The sequence below is a fragment of the Cannabis sativa genome, chromosome 7, assembly GCF_029168945.1.
Source record: "Cannabis sativa cultivar Pink pepper isolate KNU-18-1 chromosome 7, ASM2916894v1, whole genome shotgun sequence".
NCBI lineage: Eukaryota > Viridiplantae > Streptophyta > Magnoliopsida > Rosales > Cannabaceae > Cannabis > Cannabis sativa.
This window is the reverse complement of record NC_083607.1, coordinates 57539590-57566871: the sequence shown is the minus strand read 5'-3', so window position 1 is coordinate 57566871 and position 27282 is coordinate 57539590. Positions and strand designations below refer to the sequence as shown.

Sequence of the window (27282 nt, the reverse complement as noted above, 5' to 3'; positions counted from 1 at the left end):
CATTTCCTTAATTAGAAAATAATTTCCATAAATAAAAATATTCTAATATTCTCCCACTTGGTCAGCATTTAAACTAAAATATTCAAACCCAACGTTCCTCATTATATAATAAACATACGAATCATAGCGACATGTCCTCATTATGAATCGAGTATTATCTTCCATGTATTACAATACATTTATTATATAACAATGTACTTTATGTGGGCAATGTACTTAAGTGAATAAACCCTAAACCTTATGTTTATTCAGGTCCTCTGAAATTTTTCTCAAATGTAAAATTAAGATGCGCATAAATATGAGAAAATCAAAAATAAGAGTTTCATTAATAATAACTTTATTTGTACAAATTACATAAGGGAACCAAGTCCCATGTTCTCTACATGATCCTTGAATTTATGAGGTGGCAAGCCTTTTGTCATAGGATCGGCAATCATCAATTCAGTGCTAATGTGTTGAATGACCACTTTATTTTCCTTAACACGTTCTCTAATAGCTAAGTACTTAATGTCGATGTGCTTGCTTTGACTTCCACTTTTGTTGTTCTTAGCCATGAAAACAAAGAAATTTGAATTGTCACAGAACATCTTTAGCGGCCTTGCAATGGAATCAACCACTCTAAGGCCTGAAATGAAACTTATTAGCCATACACCATGTGATGTAGCCTCAAAGCAAGAAACGAACTCAACCTCCATAGTAGAAGTAGCAGTCAAGGTTTGTTTGTTACTCCTCCAGGACACAGCTCCACCAGCAAACATAAACACGTAACCAGATGTAGATTTACGTGAATCAGTGCAACCAACGAAATGCGAGTCCGAGTAGCCAACTACTTCTAGATTGTCGGTTCGTTTGAACATCGCTTGTAATCCTTAGTACCCTAAAGATACCTCATTACTTTCTTTGCGGCTTTCCGGTGGTCTATCCCCGGTTACTCGAAATCTTCCTAACATTCCGACAGAATAAGCAATGTCGGGTCTTGTGCACACCTGAGCATACATTAGGCTTCCGACAGCAGAAGCATAAGGAATGTTCTTCATTTGTTCTCTTTCAAAATCATTCTTTGGGCACTGGCTCAAATTTAATTTATCACCCTTCATAATTGGAGCAACGCTCGGTGAACAATCTTTCATATGAAATCTTTCTAAAACTCTGTTGATGTAGGCTTCTTGAGATAAACCTAAGATACCTCGGTATCTATCTCTATGAATCTTAATGCCTATGACATAGGATGCTTCACCCATGTCTTTCATCTCAAAGTTCTTTGAAAGAAATTGTTTCACTTCACGTAGCAACCCTTTATCATTGGATGCAAGAAGAATATCGTCCACATATAAAACAAGAAAACAAATTTTACTCCCACTTTCCTTCAGGTATATGCATTGATCCATGACATTCTCTTCAAATCCAAAGGAAGAGATGACATCATGAAATTTTAAATACCATTGGCGGGATGCTTGTTTTAATCCATAGATGGACTTCTTGAGCTTGCATACCAAATCCTGACCTTCACTAGAGGAGAATCCTTCGGTTGTTTCATGTATACCTCCTCCTCTAGATCACCATTCGGAAAAGCGCTTTTACATCCATCTGCTCCAGCCTCTAAATCAAAATGAGCAACTAATGCCAAGATGACTACGAGGGAATCTTTCTTTGATACAAAGAGAAAAAGTCTCCGTATAGTCAATTCCTTCCTCTTGAGTGAATCCTTTAGCAACAAGTCTCGCTTTGTACCTCTCGGTGTTGCCTAATGAGTCTTTCTTAGTTTTATAGACCCATTTACGGCCAATGGCTCTCGCCCCATTAGGCAACTTTACAAGTTCCCGTACTCGTTGCACCTCATAGAATTCATTTCATCATCCATAGCATTGTACCACAATTTTGATTCTCTACTGTTCATAGCTTGTAAAAACGTTTCTGGATCATTTCCAATTCCAATATCAGATTCTAATAAATACACAACATAGTCTTTGTAAATCTTTGGTTTGATAGATCTAGTAGATCTTCTTAAGACTTCACCAACAGGCTCTTGGGGAGCAAGCGGGGTTCGGCGGGTTGTTCAACGGTTGCGTGCAACTCTTGAACATTTTGATCTACTGGATTATCATTACCAACTTGTGGATCTTCAGTGATTGGTAATGGTTGTTCAACATTCGTTTGAACTACGGGAGTGTTAACCATTATCAATCTTGCTTTTGAAGTGGAAGGTTCTGAAGGATCTTTCTCAGGACCTAAGTCCTTTGATTGATCACTCCCACTGATCAAGGCATTCTCAAGAAATTTTGCATTCCTTGATTCCACAATTCTTGTACTATGAGATGGACAATAAAACTTGTAACCTTTAGACTTTTCAGCGTACCCTATAAAGAATCCGCTTATGGTCCTTGGGTCCAATTTCTTCTCTTGTGGATTATATATCCTGACTTCAGATGGACATCCCCAAATGCGTACATGATTCAAACTTGGTTTCCAACCTTTCCATAATTCAAAAGGAGTTTTTGAGACTGCCTTTGTTGGAACTCGGTTTAATATGTACACGGATGTCTTTAATGCTTCAGTCCACAAGGATTTAGGAAGGTTAGAGTTGCTACTAAGCATACTCCGCACCATGTCCATTAATGTTCGGTTTCTTCTTTCGCAACACCATTTTGCTCGGGTGTACGGCAAGGTGTAATGGGCAACAATCCCATTTTCTTCAAGAAACTTCGCAAATGCACCGAAAGTGCTTGTCCATCTTCTGTGTATCTACCATAATACTCACCTCCTCTATCTGATCTCACTATCTTAATTTGCTTGTTGCATTGTTTCTCTACTTCAGCTTTAAATATCTTAAAGACATCTAATGCTTCACTTTTATTATGAAGTAAGTAGATATACATGTAGCGTGAGTAATCATCTATGAATGAGATGAAGTATTTCGACCATGTGACTCCATATCCGGACTACATATATCGGTATGTATGATTTCTAATATTTCGTAACTCCTATGGACACCTTTTGACAGACTTGGAGGTTTGCTTTCCCTTAATGCAATCCACACAAGTATCAAAGTCGATAAAATCTAAGGTATCGAGTACCCCATCTTTTACCAACCTTTTAATTCTATCAATGGAGATATGTCCCAATCTCCGTGCCACAATGTACAGGAATCCTCTTTCATAACACATCTTTTAGTGCCGCGCGAACATGCATAACATTATTAGTGGTATTATTTTGTAAATTAAGGCGGTAAAGACCATCGTACAAAATACCATTTCCAACACATTCAGCATTTATAATATAAATTGAAATATTTGTCTCGAAAATGTAAAGGAAAAACCAAAGGGTATAAGTCTTGAAACTGAAATCAAGTTTCTAGAGAAACTTGGTACATAAAAGGTCTTTTCTAACTTTAAAATAAAACCATTACTTAAAACTAAATTGCATGTTCCAATAGCTTCCACATGTGAGCCCATCTTGTTTCCGGATAAGATGCTTTGCTCACTTGCCACCGGCTTCCTTAGATTTTGAATATCCCGCAAGGAATTTGTTATGTGAATTGTGGAACCTAATCAATCCACCATGTGTTAAGATTAACATTAGCCATATTAGATTCATAACATACTAAGGAAATTGGATTACCTTTGTCATCCATCCATTTCTTGAACTGGCTGCACTCCCTTTTAGCATGTCCCTTTTGTTTACAAAAGAAACATTTGATGGAATCTTTCTTTATGGCAGCCTTGGGAGCCATGGGCTTTTTCCCTTTGTTCTTCTTGAATGGCTTGCGTTTCTTAGGTTGAGTGGTCAGGTGAACACTTTCTCCTTGCTCCTGTAGGAGCCTCGGCTTCCTCTTGAACACACATGGTCATCAATTCATTGATAGTCCATTTTTCTTTATGTGTGTTGTAGGACATTTTGAAAGGCCCATACTGTGGAGGAAGATTGTGAAGGATGTAATGAACCAGAAGGTATCGGGAATGATAACGTCGAGTTTCTTCAAATGAGCAGTGATGTCCCTCATTTTAGAAATATGTTCTCGAACTCCTTTAACACCGGTGAGTTTTGTGGACGAGAACTCTTGGATGAGGTTGATGAACAAAGATTTATCTGAAGTGTCAAACTGCTCATCCATAACTTTGATAAAGTCTTTCACCTTCTCAGGTGGCTCCACCGATCCACGCATTCCCATAGGAATTCTGGACATAATGAACATGATGCAGAGACGATTAGATTGCTCCCACTTTTCACGCAGTGCAATCTCAGCAGCAGTGCTAGTATCAGTGATAGCAGCTGGTTCATCTTTCCTTATTGCATAATCCATGTCAGTGCAAGCTAGGTGGAGAAGAACTCGTTCCTTCCAGATTTTGAAGTTGTCACTCCTAAGCTCAGGGATTTCACTAGTAATTTCAGCATATTTAGAGGTGGATGAAATAGCTGCAAGAATAGGATTACAAAAAATTTATATGTTAAAAGAATTGAGGCTTTAATGAATTCATGTTTTACCAATGTAGAAACATGATGAAGATGAAAATTTTATTAAATCTAAAATTGCCTGTGGGCTAAATTTTAAATCTAATAAAATTAGATGAACTTTATGATAGATTTAATGAAGTATTTAATTTAGATTAGTGGAGGAATGAAATCTATCTTTAATTAAAATTTGTGATAACACTATTAATTCAAATCCTCATAACTCCCTGTGGGGTAAATTAAGAGAATTTAACTTAATATATTATCCTAATTAATTATAAAAATATAATAAAATCCCTGTGGGGTAAAATTATTATATCCAAATAATTAATTACAAGTTTTGTCCATTAAGGTGAATTTTAATTAATATATAATTTTATATAATTAAAGATGCTGTGGCTACTCCCTAATTATAAAAAATTATATTTTCACTTTAGACATTAGGTATTGGGCTCTACCTAAAAGTAATTTCGTTATTAACATAATAGACAATCACTGAGATTAGTGCTCCTAGTGTGGTCGTCCGAAGATCATTAAAAACCGTTCTAGATATGAGCATTTGTCCCAGGTTCATGTTTTCTTATGTCAAACCACAAAACTACTTACGTTTTATTCATATTTTATTCATTTTATAAAGTTTTATGAATATTTTATGAATAATTTTATGAAGTTTTATGAAACTTAATTGCTAAATAAAATATTCAACCTATCTTAATGTTTGAATATTTCTAAATATATCTAGCACTATAAAAGGAATTTATGTATAGCATTTAAATCATACAAATCCAAATTAATTGCATTAAACATAAATTTGTCAAATAAATACAAAATAATACAATTAATGTATGATCATTAATTAAATGCAAATTCCTTAATATGAAATTAATGGCAGATTTTTCAAAATTAATTTTAGACAATAAATTGCAGAAATTTGGTAATATATAATTAAATGCACAAATTAGCACAATTTTTACATGCCCAAATAAATCATGTAATAAATTACCAAATTTAAACAAATTTCCATTTTCAATTTATACTATATATATGTATTAAACAAAAATGGAAAATTAACTAAATACAATTTATTGACTAAATTAACACACAAAATAGGAAAATAATTAATATTCCAAATAAATAAAAAAATTTATCAAAAATTCGGAATTTTTCCTTTTTTTTTTTTTTTTTTTTAGAAAAAAACCACTGCCTGTAAACGACATGTCGTTTTAGCAAAACGCAAAAACGACACGTCGTTTTTACTCTGACGGGCGCTGAAAAAGAATGAATAAACGACACGTCGTTTTGTACAATGAAGAGCTGCCAAAAAAACGAAAAACGACATGTCGTTTTTCACAGTATGAAAAACGACATGTCGTTTACTACAAACGACAGCTGAAATGAAGGCCTTCAAACGACACGTCGTTTTTGACAAACGACACGTCGTTTTTGGGAAAACGACACGTCGTTTTTGGGCAAACGACACGTCGTTTTTTGACAAACGACATGTCGTTTGCGTCGTCTTCTTCAGCCAAACCGGGTCGATTTTGACCCGTTTTTCTGCACGCGGGTCCGTCGAACCCGACCCAAACCCGATCGGAAATGGCGTTTCCGACGACCAAATTGCGTGTTTTCAAATCTAAATGGTTCTAAATCAAATAATAAAGAGATCCACATAGATTTTATGTACAAAAACACGAAAAAATATATACTTTAATATCACGAAATTAATCGGGTCCGAAAAAGTTTTAACCGGAAAAAAATTTCCATCCTTAAGTTTTTCAATAGATTTTCAATGCTTAGATCGATCTATAATACTATACGAACATAGCAATATATTTAGAATTCGAAATAAACACCGAAAAATAAAAAATGGAAAAAACTCAAAATGGACCGATCGTGATTATATATATATGCATGTATATATATATGTATGTATATATCACATAAATAAAATGAATATTATGATTATTATTATGCGATAAAATATATATATAATATACAATATATATATAAACATATATACACGGATAAAATATATATATATATACACGTTCGAGTATGAATCTGTATGAGTATATAATATATATGTATATATGAACAATATGAAAGATATATATATATATGTATATACTGATGAAAATGTATATATAATATAAATGGTATGAATATAAATATATATATATACAGAACCGAAACAAATATGTATATATATGAACAGTATATGTATGTATATATATATATATATGAAACTCAAATAAAATCAAGGCAGAGATAAATCCGCTCTGATACCAACTGTTAGACTATATATATAGTGTATATAATATAGCATATACAATGATATGAAATGCGGAAAATAAACTGTAATCATATCTATAATATGTACAATGAAAGGATCGATGTACCTCCAGCCATTGATCTTTGAGCTTCAATCCCTGCGATAGCTTCGGTATTGGAGTTCGGGCTTCCTCGCTCTCACAACTCTCTTTAGATGGAATTTGCTGAATGGATTCAGAATGAGTGAGGAGCTCGGGGACCGAGACCCTATATTTATAGGTGAGATACTCCATCAGTATCTGCGCCACATTAATTGTCAGAATATTTTGACAATTAATTCAGGAAATCAAATCAGGTAATGAATATAGAAATCTGACCATATATAGAATATTACATAATTGATTTTATCCAGATTTAATGAATATAAAATATTCATTTATCAGAAAATCAATTATTTATTTATTTCCTTAAATAAAAAATCATTTCCTTAATTAAAAAATAATTTCCATAAATAAAAATATTCTAATAAATTGAACTTGCAACTTATAACCACGATCAAACCATATAGTAGTCTCAACCCCTTTCTTTTTACTCTAGGTTATATTATCATCTCTCTGTAATTATTCGAGACCAACCACCATGTGAAGCTTCCATTAATTTCTATAATGAAACTAAAGTCGTAATCAATATTGCAACCTTAAATTAACATCAAATCATATCACAATCTCAGCCATATCCCAATCAGAATCTAAATCGCAAGACCACCATATGAAGCTTCCATGATCTCCATAACAAAACTGAAGTTGCAACCGGTATGGCAACCCAAATTGCAACCTAAATCACCATCTAACTATATTGCCATCTCTGAACTATGCCCAATTGCAATTGCAATCTTAAATTACCATCAAACCATGTTACAATCTCAGCTATGTTCTAGCCGCAACTCAAATTGCAACATTTCTTCTTCCTTCTCTTAAGTTATTCCCAATCACTCTTTGATTGATCATTGTAATTTTGTAAAAAAAAAAATCTTATATACCATATAATTGATTTATTTAATTAGGTACTGTATTTGTTAAAAAAAGATTAATTAAAATTCTCTTGAAGTTTGATATGTACTAAATTATGGTAATTAACTTTTCTAGCCATTAAAAATTCCCATGAACTATTGAGATTGTTGCATTTAAGAACATTTGTCCAGTTTCATTCAATTTTACTAACTCTGTGTGATTATCCATGTACTAAATTATGCTCCTTAAACTTTGATATCTACTAAATCATATCCCTTGAACTTTCACATATACCAAATCAAGTCCCTTGACTTTCATTCATGTTAGACTTTCTTTACTAAAATTAGAAAAAATCCTTAAATCCAACAATCTCAATGGGAATTTTTAACGCCCATAAAAGTTTAAAGAGCATAATTTAGTACATGTTAAAATTTAAAGAACAAAAATCCTAATTAATCAAAAAAAAAAAAAAAAAATTAAGAGCATAGAATTCGTATTAATAAAAAAAAGAAATGCTAAAAGGCACTAGTGGTGCCTAACACTATCGTACGTATTAATATCGCTATTGGTCTAACTAAGTATCGAGTCCTATTTAGTTTAATATAATAACTTTCAGTGAATTTTAATAGCCACTCACAAGACGACATGTTTAGAAGGTATTAGACACCACTAGTACCCAATACTCGTACAAAAAAGCCCACAAAATAATTAGTCAAAGCATTATTAAATTGGTAACTTTCAACTACTATATCAACCCCGCGTGATTGATTATTTAATTTTTTTGATCAAATCTATAAATATACACTAAAATTTCAATTCAACCATTTCATACAATCCATGGCTCTATCTTCTACGACCATCTTCAACCATATTCCCACCCAAAACGACACCGTCTCCATCACTGGGTCTCAACCCCAACCCCTACATCTCCACCGTCCATTCTCCACCAATAATAACTCAACCCTACGATTCGCCAACTCCCTCTCCAACTTTTTCCACCTTCAAATCCAAACTCCGCCCACATCCGCCGTCGCCGGAGAAAATCCCTCAAACTGGGATTCTTTCCCGGATGAGAAACACTCCACTCCGACCACTTCCCCAAAAGAGGTGATCGCCCAAAAATGGCGGGAAATCCATGGTTTCCACGGCGGTTGGGAGGAAGAGGATGCTCTACTAAACCCTCTTCACCCTTGGTTGAGGCGAGAAATCGTTAAGTACGGCGAGTTTGCTCAGGCCACTTACGACGCTTTCGATTTCGATTCGTTTTCTGAGTATTGCGGGAGTTGTAGGTATAATGCACACCACCTGTTCGATAAATTGGGTTTGACCAAAAATGGGTATAATGTTACTAAGTACATTTACGCTATGTCTTCGCACATTGATGTTCCCACTTGGCTACAGAGATCCAATTTGGTTGATTCAACGTGGAGTAAGGACTCCAATTGGATGGGATATGTGGCGGTGAGCGATGACGACGAGTCGCGAAGGATTGGCCGGAGGGACATTGTTGTGGCGTGGCGAGGAACGGTGGCGCCTTCCGAATGGTACGAAGATTTTAAGAGAAAATTGGAGCCAATTGGGAATAGAGAAGCGAAAGTTGAACATGGGTTTTTGAGCATTTACTCTTCTAAGAGTGAATCCACTAGGTACAATAAGTCTAGTGCTTCGGAACAAGTAATGAAAGAAGTGAAAAAGCTTGTTGAAATGTATAGACAAAAGGGTGAGGAAGTTAGTGTCACTATAACTGGCCACAGCCTCGGGGGCGCTTTAGCTCTTCTAAACGCTTACGAGGCTGCAGCAGAGTGAGTTGGCAAAATAGCCTTTATGAAAACTTTTATTAGGAAAATGGCTTTTCAAATATTTTAATTAGCAAAATAGTCTTTTTTTTTAATTGATATAATAATTGATATAATAAATACAATTAATATTAATTTTTCTTTATAATTAAAAAAAATAGATTTGGTTGGACTCCCATCACCTCTTTTCATTTTCATCTTCATCTTCAATTGAGTTCTTCATTACTATATGAGTTTTTATCTTCATTTTCATAGCACTACTCAAGAATTTCTTCTTCAATGGTGGTATTCATGCACATTTGACCTAAAAAATTCAAGAAACCCTTAAAGAAGAAGTGAAAATTCCATCCAACAATTGTAAAGGTTAGTAACTAACTTTACTCTCAAGTTTAATGATTGGGTATTTATTATTTTACATTTATATAGCAATATAAAGCACAAATTTAGGTTATTCTTTAAAAAAAAAAAAAAACTGGTGTGAAAACAACTCCAGTTCGAGGTTGAAGATGACCTGTGATATGCGACCATGTGCGACCAATTTTGGTCGCCTTTGGTCGCATATGGTCGTTTAGTGAAAACAAAAAAAATACTATGCGACCATGCGCGACCATGTAGGTCGCACATGGTCGCTCAGTGTAACTAGAAAACTACACTATGCGACCATGTAGGTCGTACGTGGTCGCACATGGTCGCTCAGTGTAACTAGAAAACTACACTATGCGACCATGTAGGTCGTACGTGGTCGCACATGGTCGCTCAATGTAATTAGAAAATTATATTATGCGACCATGTAGGTCGTACATGGTCGTACATGGTCGCACATGGTCTAACATGGTTGCTTTCTACTAATTTTTGGATTCCGACATGTATTTCTAAATGCATCTAAATGGCTTCAAAATAACTATAAGCTAAGTGATTTGATATTCTTACTTTACACTTGTTAATTTGAAACTTTAACTTTATGACAGGTATGGATCATATCTTTATATGCATGGACTATAATGGTGAGTGGAAGATTACCGATAATCGTATTTGGGAATGGTTTGGTACTGGTTGCAACAAGGGATTTGTGGTTGATCGTAGTATCAAGTTTCATCAACTAGTGAATAAAGTCTATGAAAAAATAGGTGTTGATCGAAATTTGTATGAAATTGAAATAACTCATAAGGTGGCAGGTGAAACATTCAACAAGATGGCACCAAGTAAGATTTGTGGTGATTCTGATGTGGAGGATCTATTTAAAGAGTTGTACAAAGTTAAAGAAGTGATTCCTTTATATGTGTGCGTAAAAAAGAATAATGATAAAGGAAAGACAAAGTTTGTCAATGATGATGATGGTGATGGTAATGAACTCACTGGTAATGATGTTGAATTTGATTGTGATGATGATGTTTTTGATAATGGAAGCTTTTACGATAATTATTTTGGGTGTCATATAATAGATCAAGTTCCGAATGATCCAAGTTATGTCCCGAATGAAGATATACCTCAGAGTGGTGAAGGCATCATTGGTTCCAATCCCACACCAGATGATATTGTACATGAGAGCGGTAACAATGAACTTCAGGAATGTGATAAAGTAGTTGAAGAAAATAATGATGTAATTGAGAATGACATTGTAGTCGGAGGAGGTCAAATTATCCCTTATCAACATTATGATATGTTTATGGGAAATGTTGCACAATGTAATAGAGAAGCAAGTCAGGATAGTGGCAGACATGATGGATCGAATTTGAAAGTGGGTCAACACTTTGTGAGTAAGGATGAATTGAGTTATTATCTTAGCATCATTGCCATTAATGGGAGATTTGAAATGCGAACAACCAAATCAAACAAGTCTATAAAGGAGGTTCGTTGTGTCAGTGAAAATTGCTTATGGAGAGTGCGTGCTACGAAGATGAAAGATTCACATTTCTTTGTCATTCGACAATATCATAGTCTTCATAGTTGCTCATTAATGAACCGAAATGCCAATCATAGACAAGCATCCAGTCGCGTTATTGGTTCTCGTGTACAGGGACACTTTAAGAATAGTAAGGACCCACTTAACCCAAAAAGCCTTGCAGGATTCATGCGTGAGGAAATGAAAGTTCAAGTTAGTTATTGGAAAGCATGGAAAGGAAAACAATGGGCTCAAAATTTGATTAGAGGAACAGCTAAAGAAAATTTTGCATTGCTCCCTTCGTATTGTCACATGTTGAAGCGGGCAAATCCATGTACAGTTACTCACATTGAACTTGATTTAGAAAATAAATTCAAGTATTTTTTTATGGCTTTAGGTGTGGCCATAAGAGGGTTCACTTACATGAGAAAAGTAATTGGTATAGATGCAGCTTGGATCAAGACTAAGCATAAAGGTGTGTTATTAGTAGCAACTACACAAGATAGTGAATACCATAGTTACCCCATTGCATGGGGTTTGGTTGACAGTGAGAATAACACTTCATGGACATGGTTCTTAGAGAAGTTGAAGGACTTAATACCTGATAGCTCAGACTTATGTTTTGTTTCTGATAGACATCAAAGTATTGAACATGCAGTTCGTCGTGTTTATGTTATGGCTTCTCATGGGGCATGTTATTGGCATGTAAAGCAAAATATAAAACACCGTTTCAAAAGTGCTGCTGGGACTAAATTGTATAAGAAAGCTGCAATAGCGTACCGTATCGAAGAGTTTAATAAACACTTCGACCAACTTCGCAAAACATATCCACGTGTTGCTAAGTATCTTGAGAATGATGTCAAGTTCAGTAAGTGGTCTAGAGCACATTTTGTTGGTAACCGATATGAAGTCATGACCACTAACATAGTTGAGTCAGTGAACAATATGATGCGAAAGGCCAGAGAGTATCCAATTATTGCTATGATTGATTTTATCATTAGCACGATGGGACAATGGTTTTTTGAACGTCGGCGGGAAGCATGTGTAGTTACAACTCCATTAACACCAAAGAGGGAAGAAATATTACGCAAGAGATGGGATGAAGCCGGTTCATTGATAACTCTCCAGTTAAATGAGAATGAGTACAATGTGATGTGTGGAGAACTCGATGCAATAGTAAATTTAAGGTCAAAGAGTTGCACGTGCAAAGTTTTTGATATTGAGAAACTTTCATGTATCCATGCAATAGCAGCAGCAGGAAAGGCACAACCCCAAAATACTGGGGAACTCATATATTCTATGTGTTCACAGTACTACACATCAGAATATTGGTTGTTAGCATATGCTGAAACTATTTATCCTGTACCTCCAAACTCACAATGGACTGACATTCCTGAAGATATTCTTGCAGTACAAGTGATAGCACCTCCTGAAGACAAGACTATAGGAAGACCAAGAACCAATCGCATAGCTTCCAAAGGTGAATTTCTTAAGAAACAATATAATTGTGGAGCATGTGGACAGTCAGGACATAATTCGCAAACATGTCCACAAGTGCCATCAGATGGTAGAAGCACAACTCATGTGTGATTTATTATTATTCAGTTCTCTAAATTATATATTTAATGTTTCTTGTGTTTGATATATGCAAACTTTTATTTATATCTATTTGTAAAATTTATGCTAATTAAAGTACTTATTATGGATCTTGTGCGACTCTGTCCAACTCTGTGCGACCATGTGCGACCAAGTATATTTCAAAGTATATCCTAATATTGGTTTGTGCGACCCTATGCGACCATGTGCGACCATAGTATATTTAAAACTTTATTCTGATATTGGTCTATGCGACCATGTGCGACTATATGCGAACACAATATATTTCAAAATATATCATAATATTGGTCTATGCGACCCTGTGCGACCATGTGCGACTATGTGCGACCATAGTATATTTTAAAATATATCATAATATTGGTCTATGCGACCCTGTGCGACCATGTGCGACTATGTGCGACCATAGTATATTTCAAAATATATCATAATATTGGTCTATGCGACCCTGTGCGACCTTGTGCGACTATGTACGACCATAGTATATTTCAAAATATATCATAATATTGGTCTATGAGACTATGTGCGACCATAGTATATTTCAATATAATCATTTAATACATTATATATGACAATAAATTATTCAACTATATTTTCTAAGTTATTTCATTAAGTATGTATGTGTATAATTATTTAGTATAATTTATAAATTATATTTAAAGTATATTATATAATTGTATAAGTGTATGTGATTATTTAACTATATTATATATATATATATGAGATTCAATATATAAAATAAATTATTTTATAAAATATGTATGTATAACCATTTAAGTATAATCTATAGATTATAATTAAAGTATATTTTATAATTGTGTAGGGATTTCACCATTAAAGTACATTGTATAAGTCTTGGTGACTATATAGTTACATATTTTAAATAACTCAATCATTGAATTACATGGTATAAGTTAATTTTTAACTATTTAAAGAATTAGAGTACATAATATACAAGTTTTTATCGAAGAACATAAAAGACCATGATGGTCGCATAGTGTAAATTCAAGGTCGTTTATGGTCGTTCAGAGCAAATTTAGTTCTTTAAAGTTTGTTGAAGAACATAAAAGACCATGATGGTCGCATAGTATAAATTCAAGGTCGTTTATGGTTGTTCAGAGTAAATTCAAGTTCTTTAAAGTTTGTTGAAGAACATAAAAGACCATGATGGTCGCATAGTATAAATTCAAGGTCGTTTATGGTCGTTCAGAGCAAATTTAGTTCTTTAAAGTTTGTTGAAGAACATAAAAGACCATGATGGTCGCATAGTATAAATTCAAGGTCGTTTGCGGTCGTTCAGAGTAAATTCAAGTTTATCCACAAAATTACAAAATTCAGAATTACGAACAAGGACATGGTTAATTAAGGATCTGCACTACCCACATATAATTGAACTGCATATGCCTTCCTGTATGTATCTATGTTGTCGTCGTTGAGCAACATTGTAGCTGACTCGTTGCACTTACCAGCAATGTGCATTTCCATTGTCTTAAGCATGAATACACCACAATCTCCGCTATAAAGACAAATTTAACTACGTTAGCATTAATATTAACAACTTGGATTTAAAGGCAGATATATTAAATAAAACTTACGTTCTCTTGTTCAGAGGAACAGTATTTGCAGGAGCTACTTTTATACTCATGAGATCACTACACTGATGATGGAGGCTCCCAATATGGCAACTGTTTTTAAGTAAAAAAGGAAAATATGCTGCAAGTGGCTCCACAGATTTTTTCATTGCCTCTATGGAGTTCCAGTGATCTGGAATCGAGTCATAAATCAACATTGTCCAACTATGTCTGTCAACTACCACTAACATCCAGTGTTTACCATCATGCCAAGGCACATAGAAGTAATTGACATCTGACCAAATTCTTCCTCTAATTGGCCTGGTACCTTCGACAAACATCATTAGCTCTTCATTGGTCTTACATACATTATTGTTCTCCTCTCGAGATTCTTTGTACAGAGCACGCACACGCTGTCCAAACTCATCTGTCAATATGCATATATCTTTTGGAAAGATATTATGAAACTTATCCATTCTTTTCCTAAATAAATAGGTAATTTCATCTACATGCTGCCAAAAAATTATTTTCTCATTGTTAGTTATGATGATAATATGATATAATAATTATGATATATTCGAATGATAAAGCTTACCTCACTATCAATATACCGTTGCTTTGCCAACAATATCTCAAAAAAACTTCTATCATGTGATGTCTGTCCACAACGAATGGTTCTTCTACCGTTTGTATCGCCATTGTACCACCTGAAGAATGCTTGCACATCCTCTTCAATAGGCTGCCTGAAAGGATCAAAAGTTGGTGGTTCTAACTTAGAGTATCGACGTTTCCTCGGCCATGGTGTGAAAGGTGATTTCAAGCTTGCAGCACGTTTTCTTAACCTCAATGGTCGACCATCTCGAACAATTTGTTCTACCTCATCACCAGGCTCTTCATAGTTAACCCCTTCATAAATAATTGATGGCGGTGTCTCATAGGAGTTTGCAGACACATGAGATTGTGTGGTGACTTCATTTTCTGTAAGTTGTGTAGGAAAGTTAGATGTTGTATTCTCAACCGTCTTCTCTCCTACAAGTGTGGAGACTTGATCACCCTCCATGTTCCTCTCTCTTGCAGGTGTTACAAATCCATCTCCAAAAAAGTGTGCATGAGATGGTGAATCCTACAACCATGAAGTTATAAGGCATATTATTTATAAATAAAATATAGATGACAGTAATAATAATAACTATATTAAAATTATGCAAATTACTTGTTGGTTGTTTTCTGTAGTCTTTTCTCCTCCAGCTCCAGAAAATTGTGCAGCTATAGGTCGAAAAATGCGAGTCAAATCATCCAATTTTGTTAATATTGTCTCATGCCTCACTGTATTCAAGTAAGCATGGTCAGAGATAGTTGTCATTATTGTCTCGTATCTTTCTCTATTTACACGTTCAATCTCCTCATATCTTGACTTGTGCAACTTTTCTTGCTCAGCTATCAAACACTTCACTGACTCTAACAAGTCATTTCGAGCATCATAAGAAGAGGGAGGTTGTGAGGAGGGATGCAAGTGTGATTGTTGATGTAATATCCCAATAAGCCTAATGGTAAATAATTAGAGTTTATATTGTACTATGAGTTAATCAGGTAATTAGTGGGATTATGATCTTACTAATCTATTTCAGTATAAAATTTAAATTTTGCTATAAGTAAGTAAATAATCGTAATTTGTTAATTACGGAGATTTATATAGCATGTGTGAATGTAATATGAGCTATATGTGGAATAAAAATATTTTCAGGTTGGGCGACCTTGGAGACTTAATAAGTGGATACATAAGCGTAATTTGTTAATTACGGGGATTTATTTGAAATACGTGGATATAATATGAGTTATTTGTGAAATAAAAATATTTTCAAGTTTGGCGACCCTGGAGACCCGATTGGAGGCCAAAAATGTCACAACAGTTTTAGTTAGAAATATTGATGAGATTATTGGGATAAGTTGATTTTAGAAATATCGGAGTATTTTAGAGTACTCAAAGTTAGCTAAATACCTTAGAAATAGAAATTTTTTAATGGCTAAGAAATTATAAGATAACTATTAATAATAAAATTTTTATTAATATTATTATATTATTATTATTAATATATTATTATATTATTATTATTATTATTATTATTATTAATATATTATTATAATATTATTTATATATATAAGTTAACGTAAGTTAACTTTTATATATATATATATATATTAAGTTATCGGTGAAACGAACGTAACGAATGACGAACGAAACCCTCGTTCTCCCTCCTTCGATAAAACCTTCTCCCCTTATATCTATTTTCTTTAATTTTCAATCCAAAACTTAGCGATCTAAGCTCTGGTAGTAGCAGGATAGCAAATCCTTGAAGAGGGAAAGCTTAAGGTATGGTTTAATTTCGTTTTAAGTTTAAAAACAATTAGTTTCGTATAGGGGTTTTGTGAATTTGAATAGTTATGAAGGTTCTGACCTTATAGAATTGTTCTCGGGTAGCCATGGGACTAGTTTCGATATTTTCTTGTTGAATTAGAAGTGATTTTTGAGTTAGAATTCGAGTTTGGAACTTTTTAAAGCTTAGTCCGAACGTTAATGGCGTTTTTCATTTAAGGGGTCGATTTTTATTTCTGTTACGTAAGGATGGTAGTATTTATGGCATACATGCACCCTGTGAAGTTTGGAGTGATTTGGATAAGTTTTGGTAGTGTTTCGGTGAGTGCGAAAATTGAAATTTTCGTATTTCACGGTTATAGAAATTCCTAAGAGATCAGAAATCGTATTTTTGTCATAACTTTTGACTCAGGTGTCCGTTTTGGACATTCTATATACCGTTTCGAAGATTGCGACGAGCTCTACAATATGGTGTATGTTTTAGAGCCAAAATATAAGTTTTATTTTAGTGTATTTATACTGCGGGGTTTGGTAGAAAACCCTCGATTGTCTTATGTGAATATAAGCAGTGTTTTGGGATAAACACTTATTGGTTTATCGTTGTTGTGACATAGGGCTGAGATCATCGGGGGTAGTTCTCCACTTGGGTTGGCTGAAATATATGAATCTGGATTAAAGGTAAGAAAAGTATACTGTACTGCATAGTACTTTGTATGTAATACCGTTAGTATTGTTATGAATTGATCAATATTGAGATATAGTTAATATTGTTATATATAGAAAAGTATATTGTACTGCATAGTACGTATATTGTACTGCATAGTACGTTGTATGTAATACAGTTAGTATTGTTATGAATTGATCAATATTGAGATATAGTTAATATTGTTATATATTGAAAAGTATATTGTACTGCATAGTACGTTGTATGTAATACAATTAGTATTGTTATGAATTGATTAATATTGAGATATAGTTAATATTGTTATATAGTGAAAAAATTGATTGGTTGAGTATTGATAATGTGATAATATTATGCATGTGATATGTTGGCTCACCTGATTAGGTGATGCAATTTTCCTGGTAACGTACTGGGCGTAAGTACGGGCGTTAGTGATATATGATGAGTACCGAGTGTAGGTACGGGCTCACCTAATTAGGTGATGCGATTTTCCTGGCGACGTACTGGGCGTAAGTACAGGCGTCAGTGACATGATAAGTACCGGGCGTAGGTACGAGCTCATCTAATTAGACGATGCGATATATTGGTGCCAGATTGTGGCACGGGCTCACCTGATTAGGTGATGCAATTGTATGATATATGGTGCAGGTTTTTGGGCATAGGCTCACCTGATTAGGTGATGCAGTTATGCGACATATGGGTGCCAGGCTATGGCATGGGCTTGCCTGATTAGGCGATACAATACAAGATCATCAGATTAAAGCATCGACTTGCCTAATTAGGCAACATGATGTCATGAAGATGGTTGCTTAATGAGGTAACATATATATTATTTATATGATTAAATGAATATGAATTCCATTATTGGTATAATGGTTTTGTATTACCAAATATCTGTATACTAATGTTTATTCGTGGCAGATGCCAGTAGTGATTTGGATTTCATCTTATGAACAAAGTGTGATGGTTTGATTCTTATTGTGTATAAATGACAATATTCGAATAATAAGCTATATGATTGTTATTATTACTTTTCTTGCTGAGTCCTTGTGACTCACGGGTGCTATGTGGTGCAGGTAAAGGCAAAGAAAAGCTAGATCAACCATGAGGTGGCAGTCTTCTCCAGCAATGTACATATTGACCTCGGCCTGCGTCTTGCGTGCCGAGTTGCCAGGAGTTGTTTTAGACTGGCTGTATCTGCTGTGTATTTTGGTTTTATGTTTAAATGGTTGTCGTATATATTTCTTTAGCAAAACTTTTTACAACAGGGATTCCCGGAACACACTTTTTATGCCGTTATAATGTCCATTTTTAGTGTTTTAATTTAGTCAAGTTTTTAATATTATCACGGTTTTTAATAATTAATTATTCTATTAGTATTAAACTAGTTTATAAAATCACACACGTGGCGTCCCTATAGATTAGGGCGTTACAACTTGGTATCAGAGCAGCCATGGTTTTAAAGGTCCTGAAGACTGGTCGAATATGTACATTTGCTGCGAGGATAGGTCAACTAATGGTATAGTAAGTGTTTATATTAATTGCTATTGGATTACCTGCCTAGGCTATTATAAAGTGTGTTGGAAAGTAGCATACTGATAATTTTGATAAGAATATGTGTATAGTATATGCATATTGATATTAATATCCGTTTGAGTTTTAAATAGTCAGAAGATGTGATAAGTTATACAGTAAGGGCAATCAAAGAGTCTAATTAGCGAGCTATTTTGGCTCAAGGCAAACAATATGGAAGAGAATTATTTATTGCCATAATGCTGGGAACATGTAAATTCTGTTATACAGCACATGATTAGACGACAAGGAGAAAAAAAATCTAAGATTTGAAAAGATAGCAGGCTCATCTTGTGTCTGTTCTTATACTACCGACACTTCCTGTTGTACCACTGGATGTGGTGGAATATATGAAGCCAACTTACTAGTAGATCTAGAAGCAAAAAACTAAATGAACCACAAATTATGGGATAGAACGAAAGGTTCTAGGGTGACCATGATAGCGGTCAAAGTGAGTATAAGAAATGGCGACCTTATCCTGAGTGTTCAAGATGCAAAAAGGCGCCATTTGAGCCAATGTAGAGCCATATCTTGTTTTTTTATGGGGTAGTGGGTCATCTGAAAAGAACCTACATGGTTAAGAAAGACTTATGTTAAAGGAGAAAAGTGTACGGGTCTTGCCCAAGTTCTGGTTATGACTCAAGGGGACAGGGATATTGGTCCTTCGGCTGACTCAAGTTAGAATTTATGGGCAATATTATAATTGCTATTGATATTAAACATTGTACATTTAGTTAGAGACATCAAGAAATCTGAATGAACTGTGCATGTATGTTATTTAGTGGTAACCCATTTAACAGGGTAGACAGATTAGAAGGATGACAATATGAGTTAAATTGTTAATATTCCCTAGTGGAATATAGAAAATGAGTAGTTAATGGAGGCATCGATCTAATTGATTCAAATAACAAAATCTTTTGTTTAGAAGTGATCTAGCGTTACCAAAGGTGGGACAATTTATGAGTATTGTCTGGAATCCTAGATGAATTAAAGGTGACGATTGTGTAGTAATTTTGAGATTATGTAGGAGTGGGACTACCTATGTTAGCAAGAAGCATCTTTTTTTGGTAGCTCACCATGACGGAACTCCATGGTTGAGTGTCCTTGACTTGGGGTGGTTTCATTTAAGAAAATTTCCCATGAAGCGTGCGAGTAAGATCAAAGCACGTTAGAAACACTTGGATTGGTCCGTGGGACCAGTCGTCAGTCCAGGAAACAGCTAGAGTGATGCAGTCATGTATAAAAGCCATTAATTCGTGGGAATAAGGGCCCAATGGAGGCTTGAAGCAGTGACGTTACTGAGGTAACGTATAAAAGAACATCAGGAAGAGTAGTGGTATCACTAAGGTAAAGAAGATTACCTAAATTACTTAAGGTGATACGGTAATGATGGAGAGTACTTTATAATTGACTAGATAGTCAATATGGTATATAAGGAGACCATTGACATTCTTGGAAAAGATTACTTTATTGTGCAATTATGGAAAGGCATACTCACCCAGAATGGAGAAAAGCTTATGAATTGAGATGCAATTTAATAGACACGTAATTGAGTGATTGGTGGATGTTGGATCACAAAGTAGGTTGTTTATTAAACAACGAGTTATATAATTGAGTGTAGAATAAGTTTTAAAGTGGTTAACGAAGTATGAAGATAGTGATGATTGCAGAGAAGCAATGGTATCATATGAATCAGGGAGTGAAACCTTAGTGGTGATGATGAAAAGAAACTTCAGGATCAAGGAATGATCTTTAATTAATTGTTATTAGTTGAGAATTCGGGAAATGGGTATTTCCAGTTTAGTTGTGGGTACCTGGTATGAGCAGTGTTGCCTCTACTGTATAGGTTTAATCAAATTACTTTATAATGGTGGTTAATCGTAAATGATTGGAAAAAAAAATTAATTAATTAAAAGTTGTGTCAATTCAAGGGAAATTGATACAAGTTAAAATAAGTGGAGATGAACAAGATTTAAGTTGACAATAAGATGGGAATCCCTCAAGTTTAAGTGAACAAAAACCGATGAGGAATTGCAAGAGGTTTATGAAGGGAGTGATGTCAATTGAATTTTATTAATGAAAGAATGAAAGCAAGAAATACAATTAAGAACGACAAAAAAAGGGGCATCTACATTCTGATAACCCACGATGAGCTTACCTTGGAGATAAGCATACTTAACTTGGGTAATCTCAAGATGGGAAATCTTTCAGGGAGTCATCCCGGAAAGCGTATGAGTGAGGACAAAGTACGCTAGAAAGATTCATATTAGGATGCAGAATCGATAGTCGTTCCAGAGGAAGTGATGTGTTAATAAGCAGAAATTTACAAGGTATTGAGACAAGTAAGTGGGTGGAAATAAGAAATGCTCTAATTGAATATCTACCAGAAATGAATACTTAACTAGTTACTAAGTTAAGTCAGTAGATCAACTTAGGAGATCTCATAGAAGAAGTAGAAAGACATAATTATGAATTATGTACTATGGGATCTTATGATTTTGACCGAGTAGTAACGATTGGACATACAGAGTTAATATGTTGTCTATCAGTGTAGACAATTTATACTATAAATGAGAATACAGAATTCATACGAAGGAATAGTCTAATCTTGTAAAATTCCAAGGTTGATATTTTTGGCTATGATGTTAAGAATTAAAGAAGGTTATTGAGAACCATGGAGGTTAAAGCGAAAATAGTATAATGCTTTATTCTTGAAAGGTGGGTAACCTGCGAAAATCAATAGAATATTAGAAATATACTGTGAGCATATTTGATAAAAGTTAGAATATCTTAGAATAATATCTTCCCTGATGAGGTGTTTATTTAAAAAGTGATAATTAAATGTACCACTGGTTAGGTACCTTAATAAGTGTGGTACAAGAGAAATATTATATACTTGTTCACTGGATTTAATAGGCTAGGTAGCCTATTAGCTAGCCTTAACTTCTGCATTGTCCGGAGTATATAATGTGTTTCATGTCTCCATGTTGAGAAAATATGAATCAGAGTCGACCCATATTCTGAGTTGTGACGATGTTAAACTTCAGACAAATTTATGGTATGAGAAAAATATCTTGTCCAGGTTTTGGACTAGAAAGATGAAATGAGACAATTCTACTAGTTAAGAAAGTGCTATAAAAAAAAAACAGTAAGATAGAAGCAGCAATTTGAGAATTAGAATCATAAATATGGGGGTAATATCTCGAATTGTTTAAATAAATTTCGAGGACGAAATTTTTATAAGGAGGGGATGGTTGTAATATCCCAATAAGCCTAATGGTAAATAATTAGAGTTTATATTGTACTATGAGTTAATCAGGTAATTAGTGGGATTATGATCTTACTAATCTATTTCAGTATAAAATTTAAATTTTGCTATAAGTAAGTAAATAATCGTAATTTGTTAATTACGGAGATTTATATAGCATGTGTGAATGTAATATGAGCTATATGTGGAATAAAAATATTTTCAGGTTGGGCGACCTTGGAGACTTAATAAGTGGATACATAAGCGTAATTTGTTAATTACGGGGATTTATTTGAAATACGTGGATATAATATGAGTTATTTGTGAAATAAAAATATTTTCAAGTTTGGCGACCCTGGAGACCCGATTGGAGGCCAAAAATGTCACAACAGTTTTAGTTAGAAATATTGATGAGATTATTGGGATAAGTTAATTTTAGAAATATCGGAGTATTTTAGAGTACTCAAAGTTAGCTAAATACCTTAGAAATAGAAATTTCTTAATGGCTAAGAAATTATAAGATAACTATTAATAATAAAATTTTTATTAATATTATTATATTATTATTATTAATATATTATTATATTATTATTATTATTATTATTATTAATATATTATTATAATATTATTTATATATATAAGTTAACGTAAGTTAACTTTTATATATATATATATATTAAGTTATCAGTGAAACAGAACAGAACGAACGACGAACGAAACCCTCGTTCTCCCTCCTTCGATAAAACCTTCTCCCCTTATATCTATTTTCTTTAATTTTCAATCCAAAACTTAGCGATCTAAGCTCTGGTAGTAGCAGGATAGCAAATCCTTGAAGAGGGAAAGCTTAAGGTATGGTTTAATTTCGTTTTAAGTTTAAAAACAATTAGTTTCGTATAGGGGTTTTGTGAATTTGAATAGTTATGAAGGTTCTGACCTTATAGAATTGTTCTCGGGTAGCCATGGGACTAGTTTCGATATTTTCTTGTTGAATTAGAAGTGATTTTTGAGTTAGAATTCGAGTTTGGAACTTTTTAAAGCTTAGTCCGAACGTTAATGGCGTTTTTCATTTAAGGGGTCGATTTTTATTTCTGTTACGTAAGGATGGTAGTATTTATGGCATACATGCACCCTGTGAAGTTTGGAGTGATTTGGATAAGTTTTGGTAGTGTTTCGGTGAGTGCGAAAATTGAAATTTTCGTATTTCACAGTTTATAGAAATTCCTAAGAGATCAGAAATCGTATTTTTGTCATAACTTTTGACTCAGGTGTCCGTTTTGGACATTCTATATACCGTTTCGAAGATTGCGACGAGCTCTACAATATGGTGTATGTTTTAGAGCCAAAATATAAGTTTTATTTTAGTGTATTTATACTGCGGGGTTTGGTAGAAAACCCTCGATTGTCTTATGTGAATATAAGCAGTGTTTTGGGATAAACACTTATTGGTTTATCGTTGTTGTGACATAGGGCTGAGATCATCGGGGGTAGTTCTCCACTTGGGTTGGCTGAAATATATGAATCTGGATTAAAGGTAAGAAAAGTATACTGTACTGCATAGTACTTTGTATGTAATACCGTTAGTATTGTTATGAATTGATCAATATTGAGATATAGTTAATATTGTTATATATAGAAAAGTATATTGTACTGCATAGTACGTATATTGTACTGCATAGTACGTTGTATGTAATACAGTTAGTATTGTTATGAATTGATCAATATTGAGATATAGTTAATATTGTTATATATTGAAAAGTATATTGTACTGCATAGTACGTTGTATGTAATACAATTAGTATTGTTATGAATTGATTAATATTGAGATATAGTTAATATTGTTATATAGTGAAAAAATTGATTGGTTGAGTATTGATAATGTGATAATATTATGCATGTGATATGTTGGCTCACCTGATTAGGTGATGCAATTTTCCTGGTAACGTACTGGGCGTAAGTACGGGCGTTAGTGATATATGATGAGTACCGAGTGTAGGTACGGGCTCACCTAATTAGGTGATGCGATTTTCCTGGCGACGTACTGGGCGTAAGTACAGGCGTCAGTGACATGATAAGTACCGGGCGTAGGTACGAGCTCATCTAATTAGACGATGCGATATATTGGTGCCAGATTGTGGCACGGGCTCACCTGATTAGGTGATGCAATTGTATGATATATGGTGCAGGTTTTTGGGCATAGGCTCACCTGATTAGGTGATGCAGTTATGCGACATATGGGTGCCAGGCTATGGCATGGGCTTGCCTGATTAGGCGATACAATACAAGATCATCAGATTAAAGCATCGACTTGCCTAATTAGGCAACATGATGTCATGAAGATGGTTGCTTAATGAGGTAACATATATATTATTTATATGATTAAATGAATATGAATTCCATTATTGGTATAATGGTTTTGTATTACCAAATATCTGTATACTAATGTTTATTCGTGGCAGATGCCAGTAGTGATTTGGATTTCATCTTATGAACAAAGTGTGATGGTTTGATTCTTATTGTGTATAAATGACAATATTCGAATAATAAGCTATATGATTGTTATTATTACTTTTCTTGCTGAGTCCTTGTGACTCACGGGTGCTATGTGGTGCAGGTAAAGGCAAAGAAAAGCTAGATCAACCATGAGGTGGCAGTCTTCTCCAGCAATGTACATATTGACCTCGCCGGCCTGCGTGCCGAGTTGCCAGGAGTTGTTTTAGACTGGCTGTATCTGCTGTGTATTTTGGTTTTATGTTTAAATGGTTGTCGTATATATTTCTTTAGCAAAACTTTTTACAACAGGGATTCCCGGAACACACTTTTTATGCCGTTATAATGTCCATTTTTAGTGTTTTAATTTAGTCAAGTTTTTAATATTATCACGGTTTTTAATAATTAATTATTCTATTAGTATTAAACTAGTTTATAAAATCACACACGTGGCGTCCCTATAGATTAGGGCGTTACAGTTGAGGAATTTGAGTGAATTGGGGAGGCTCCACATCATTAGTTGGATGTTCAAAATCTGAAGATGGAGGCTCCATATTCGATTGCCCTACATTCGAAGATGGAGGCTCCACATGTGGTGCAACACACTGTTGATTACGTAAAATGACATCACCCACTAAAAATGAAGAAATCTGATCAATTACGTCATCTTCATTATCCTCATAGCTACCAAGTCTTTCATAAAACAATTCTGCCTTCTCCTTTGAGGTTGGAGCTAATGTAGGTCGTACAAAAAACTAATACACAAAGAAAATGAACTAACATAAGTTTCTTGATCATATTTTTTTAATACAATACAATAAAAAATTTTGCATGTGGATAAATATACCTCAGTATTATTTTCTATTACTTCTGATAATCTTGTAACTGTGACATTTTTATGTTTATCATTGATTTTCCAACCAAGCCATCGGGGAATATGATTTCCCGGGACTCTTTGTCCTACCATTTCACCCAACTTTGGCATTGCTTCGCAAATCCATATCTATCAAAGAAAAATTCATATCAAAATTATATCTCAAAATACAATAAAAAATATCTAAAAATAAATAAACTAAATTATAATCATAATCATATTTCTTACCAGAAATATCCAAGGACAACTAAAGAGGTTCCACTTAATATCCTTCTCACTTGGATTATTCTTCATATCTTTTTTTTTGTAATTTGCTCAATTATTTTCTCATATGCCAGCTTTCCCCAACAATAATTGTCAAATATTGGTAGATTATCCACTAGTTGTAGCCATTCAAGATCTATAGCCGAAGAAGGACTTGGCATTATTAGAAATGCACTGAGCAAATAGATAAAGCATAACTTCACTCTGTCTCTAGTCTTTGATTCTCTAGATATGCTATCTAGAGCATTGGCAACATCTGTTACTTTAATAGACATCATGTTCTTGAAGTACTTTTCTTTTAACTTGTTCTTAGAAGAAACAAGCTCCATTTCTTCAGGTGTCGGGCCACCATCAGTGTACAATCCAGATACAATTGCAAACTCTTGGAGAGAAAATCTCACAGGTTTTCCATTAATCAAAAACCATAACTCATGCCTCTTTTGGCAATCTACCCTCCTCAAAACTATCTGGTTTACTAAGGTGCCAGGAAAAAGCCCTTTAGTATCGAGGTCCAAGAGACGACCCAATTGGGAGTAATGTTTAAAAACCTCCTGGTCAGACTTTGTGAGCCAATTCTTTATTTGGCCTATTACACTTAGCGGGGATTTGATGGTAACTTTAGATTTTGCAGCTGTATTAGTAGTAATGGCACGAGGTATACATGGAAGCTCTGTTGTTAATATAATTTTGGGCATCTACAATAATAATGAGTGAAATGAATAAAAAATACATAAACGATAAGAACATAAATATAAAAAGTATAAAAAGAATTACAAATTTAACTAAATAAATAAGGTCACATGTGGTATGAAAATAGATAGTGCGACCATGTGCGACCCTATGCAACCTGTGCGACCGTGTGCGACCTTAGTGGTCGTTTAGATTAAATTCAAGTTCTTTAAAATTGGTTAAAGACCATAAAAGACCATGATGGTCGCATAATATAAATTGAAGGTCGTTTATGGTCGTTCAGAGCAAATTCAAGTTTTTTAAAATTAGTTGAAGGACATAAAAGACTATTATGGTCGCATAGTGTAAATTCAAGGTCGTTTATGGTCGTTCATATCAAATTCAAGTTCTTTAAAATTGGTTGAAGACCATAAAAGACCATGATGGTCGCTTAATGTAAATTCAAGGTCGTTTATGGTCATTTAGATTAAATTTAAGTTCTTAAAAATTGGTTGAAGAC

At 34.1% G+C, this 27282-nt stretch overlaps 3 protein-coding genes across 3 annotated transcripts; 2 read left to right on the top strand and 1 right to left on the bottom strand.

The window, feature by feature from the left end:
• The first annotated feature begins 8567 nt into the window (after positions 1-8567).
• Positions 8568-9536, top strand: LOC133039774 (phospholipase A1-Igamma1, chloroplastic-like). The gene has a single exon (XM_061118721.1). It carries the CDS (start codon positions 8568-8570, stop codon positions 9534-9536), a length of 969 nt encoding a protein of 322 aa, XP_060974704.1.
• Position 9537: 1 nt separating this feature from the next.
• Positions 9538-12998, top strand: LOC133039773 (uncharacterized). The gene is made up of 2 exons (XM_061118720.1): positions 9538-9889; positions 10495-12998. Exon 2 carries the CDS (start codon positions 10497-10499, stop codon positions 12996-12998), a length of 2502 nt encoding a protein of 833 aa, XP_060974703.1. The 5' UTR covers positions 9538-9889; positions 10495-10496.
• A 1255-nt stretch (positions 12999-14253) lies between these two features.
• Positions 14254-26615, bottom strand: LOC133039772 (uncharacterized). Its single transcript, XM_061118719.1, has 7 exons — positions 26058-26615; positions 25803-25958; positions 25433-25710; positions 15807-16137; positions 15189-15716; positions 14618-15105; positions 14254-14538 (listed from the first exon to the last, which is right to left on the bottom strand). The coding sequence occupies exons 1-7, from the start codon at positions 26121-26123 to the stop codon at positions 14385-14387; spliced, it is 2001 nt and encodes a 666-aa protein (XP_060974702.1). The 5' UTR covers positions 26124-26615; the 3' UTR covers positions 14254-14384.
• Between the last annotated feature and the right edge of the window lie 667 nt (positions 26616-27282).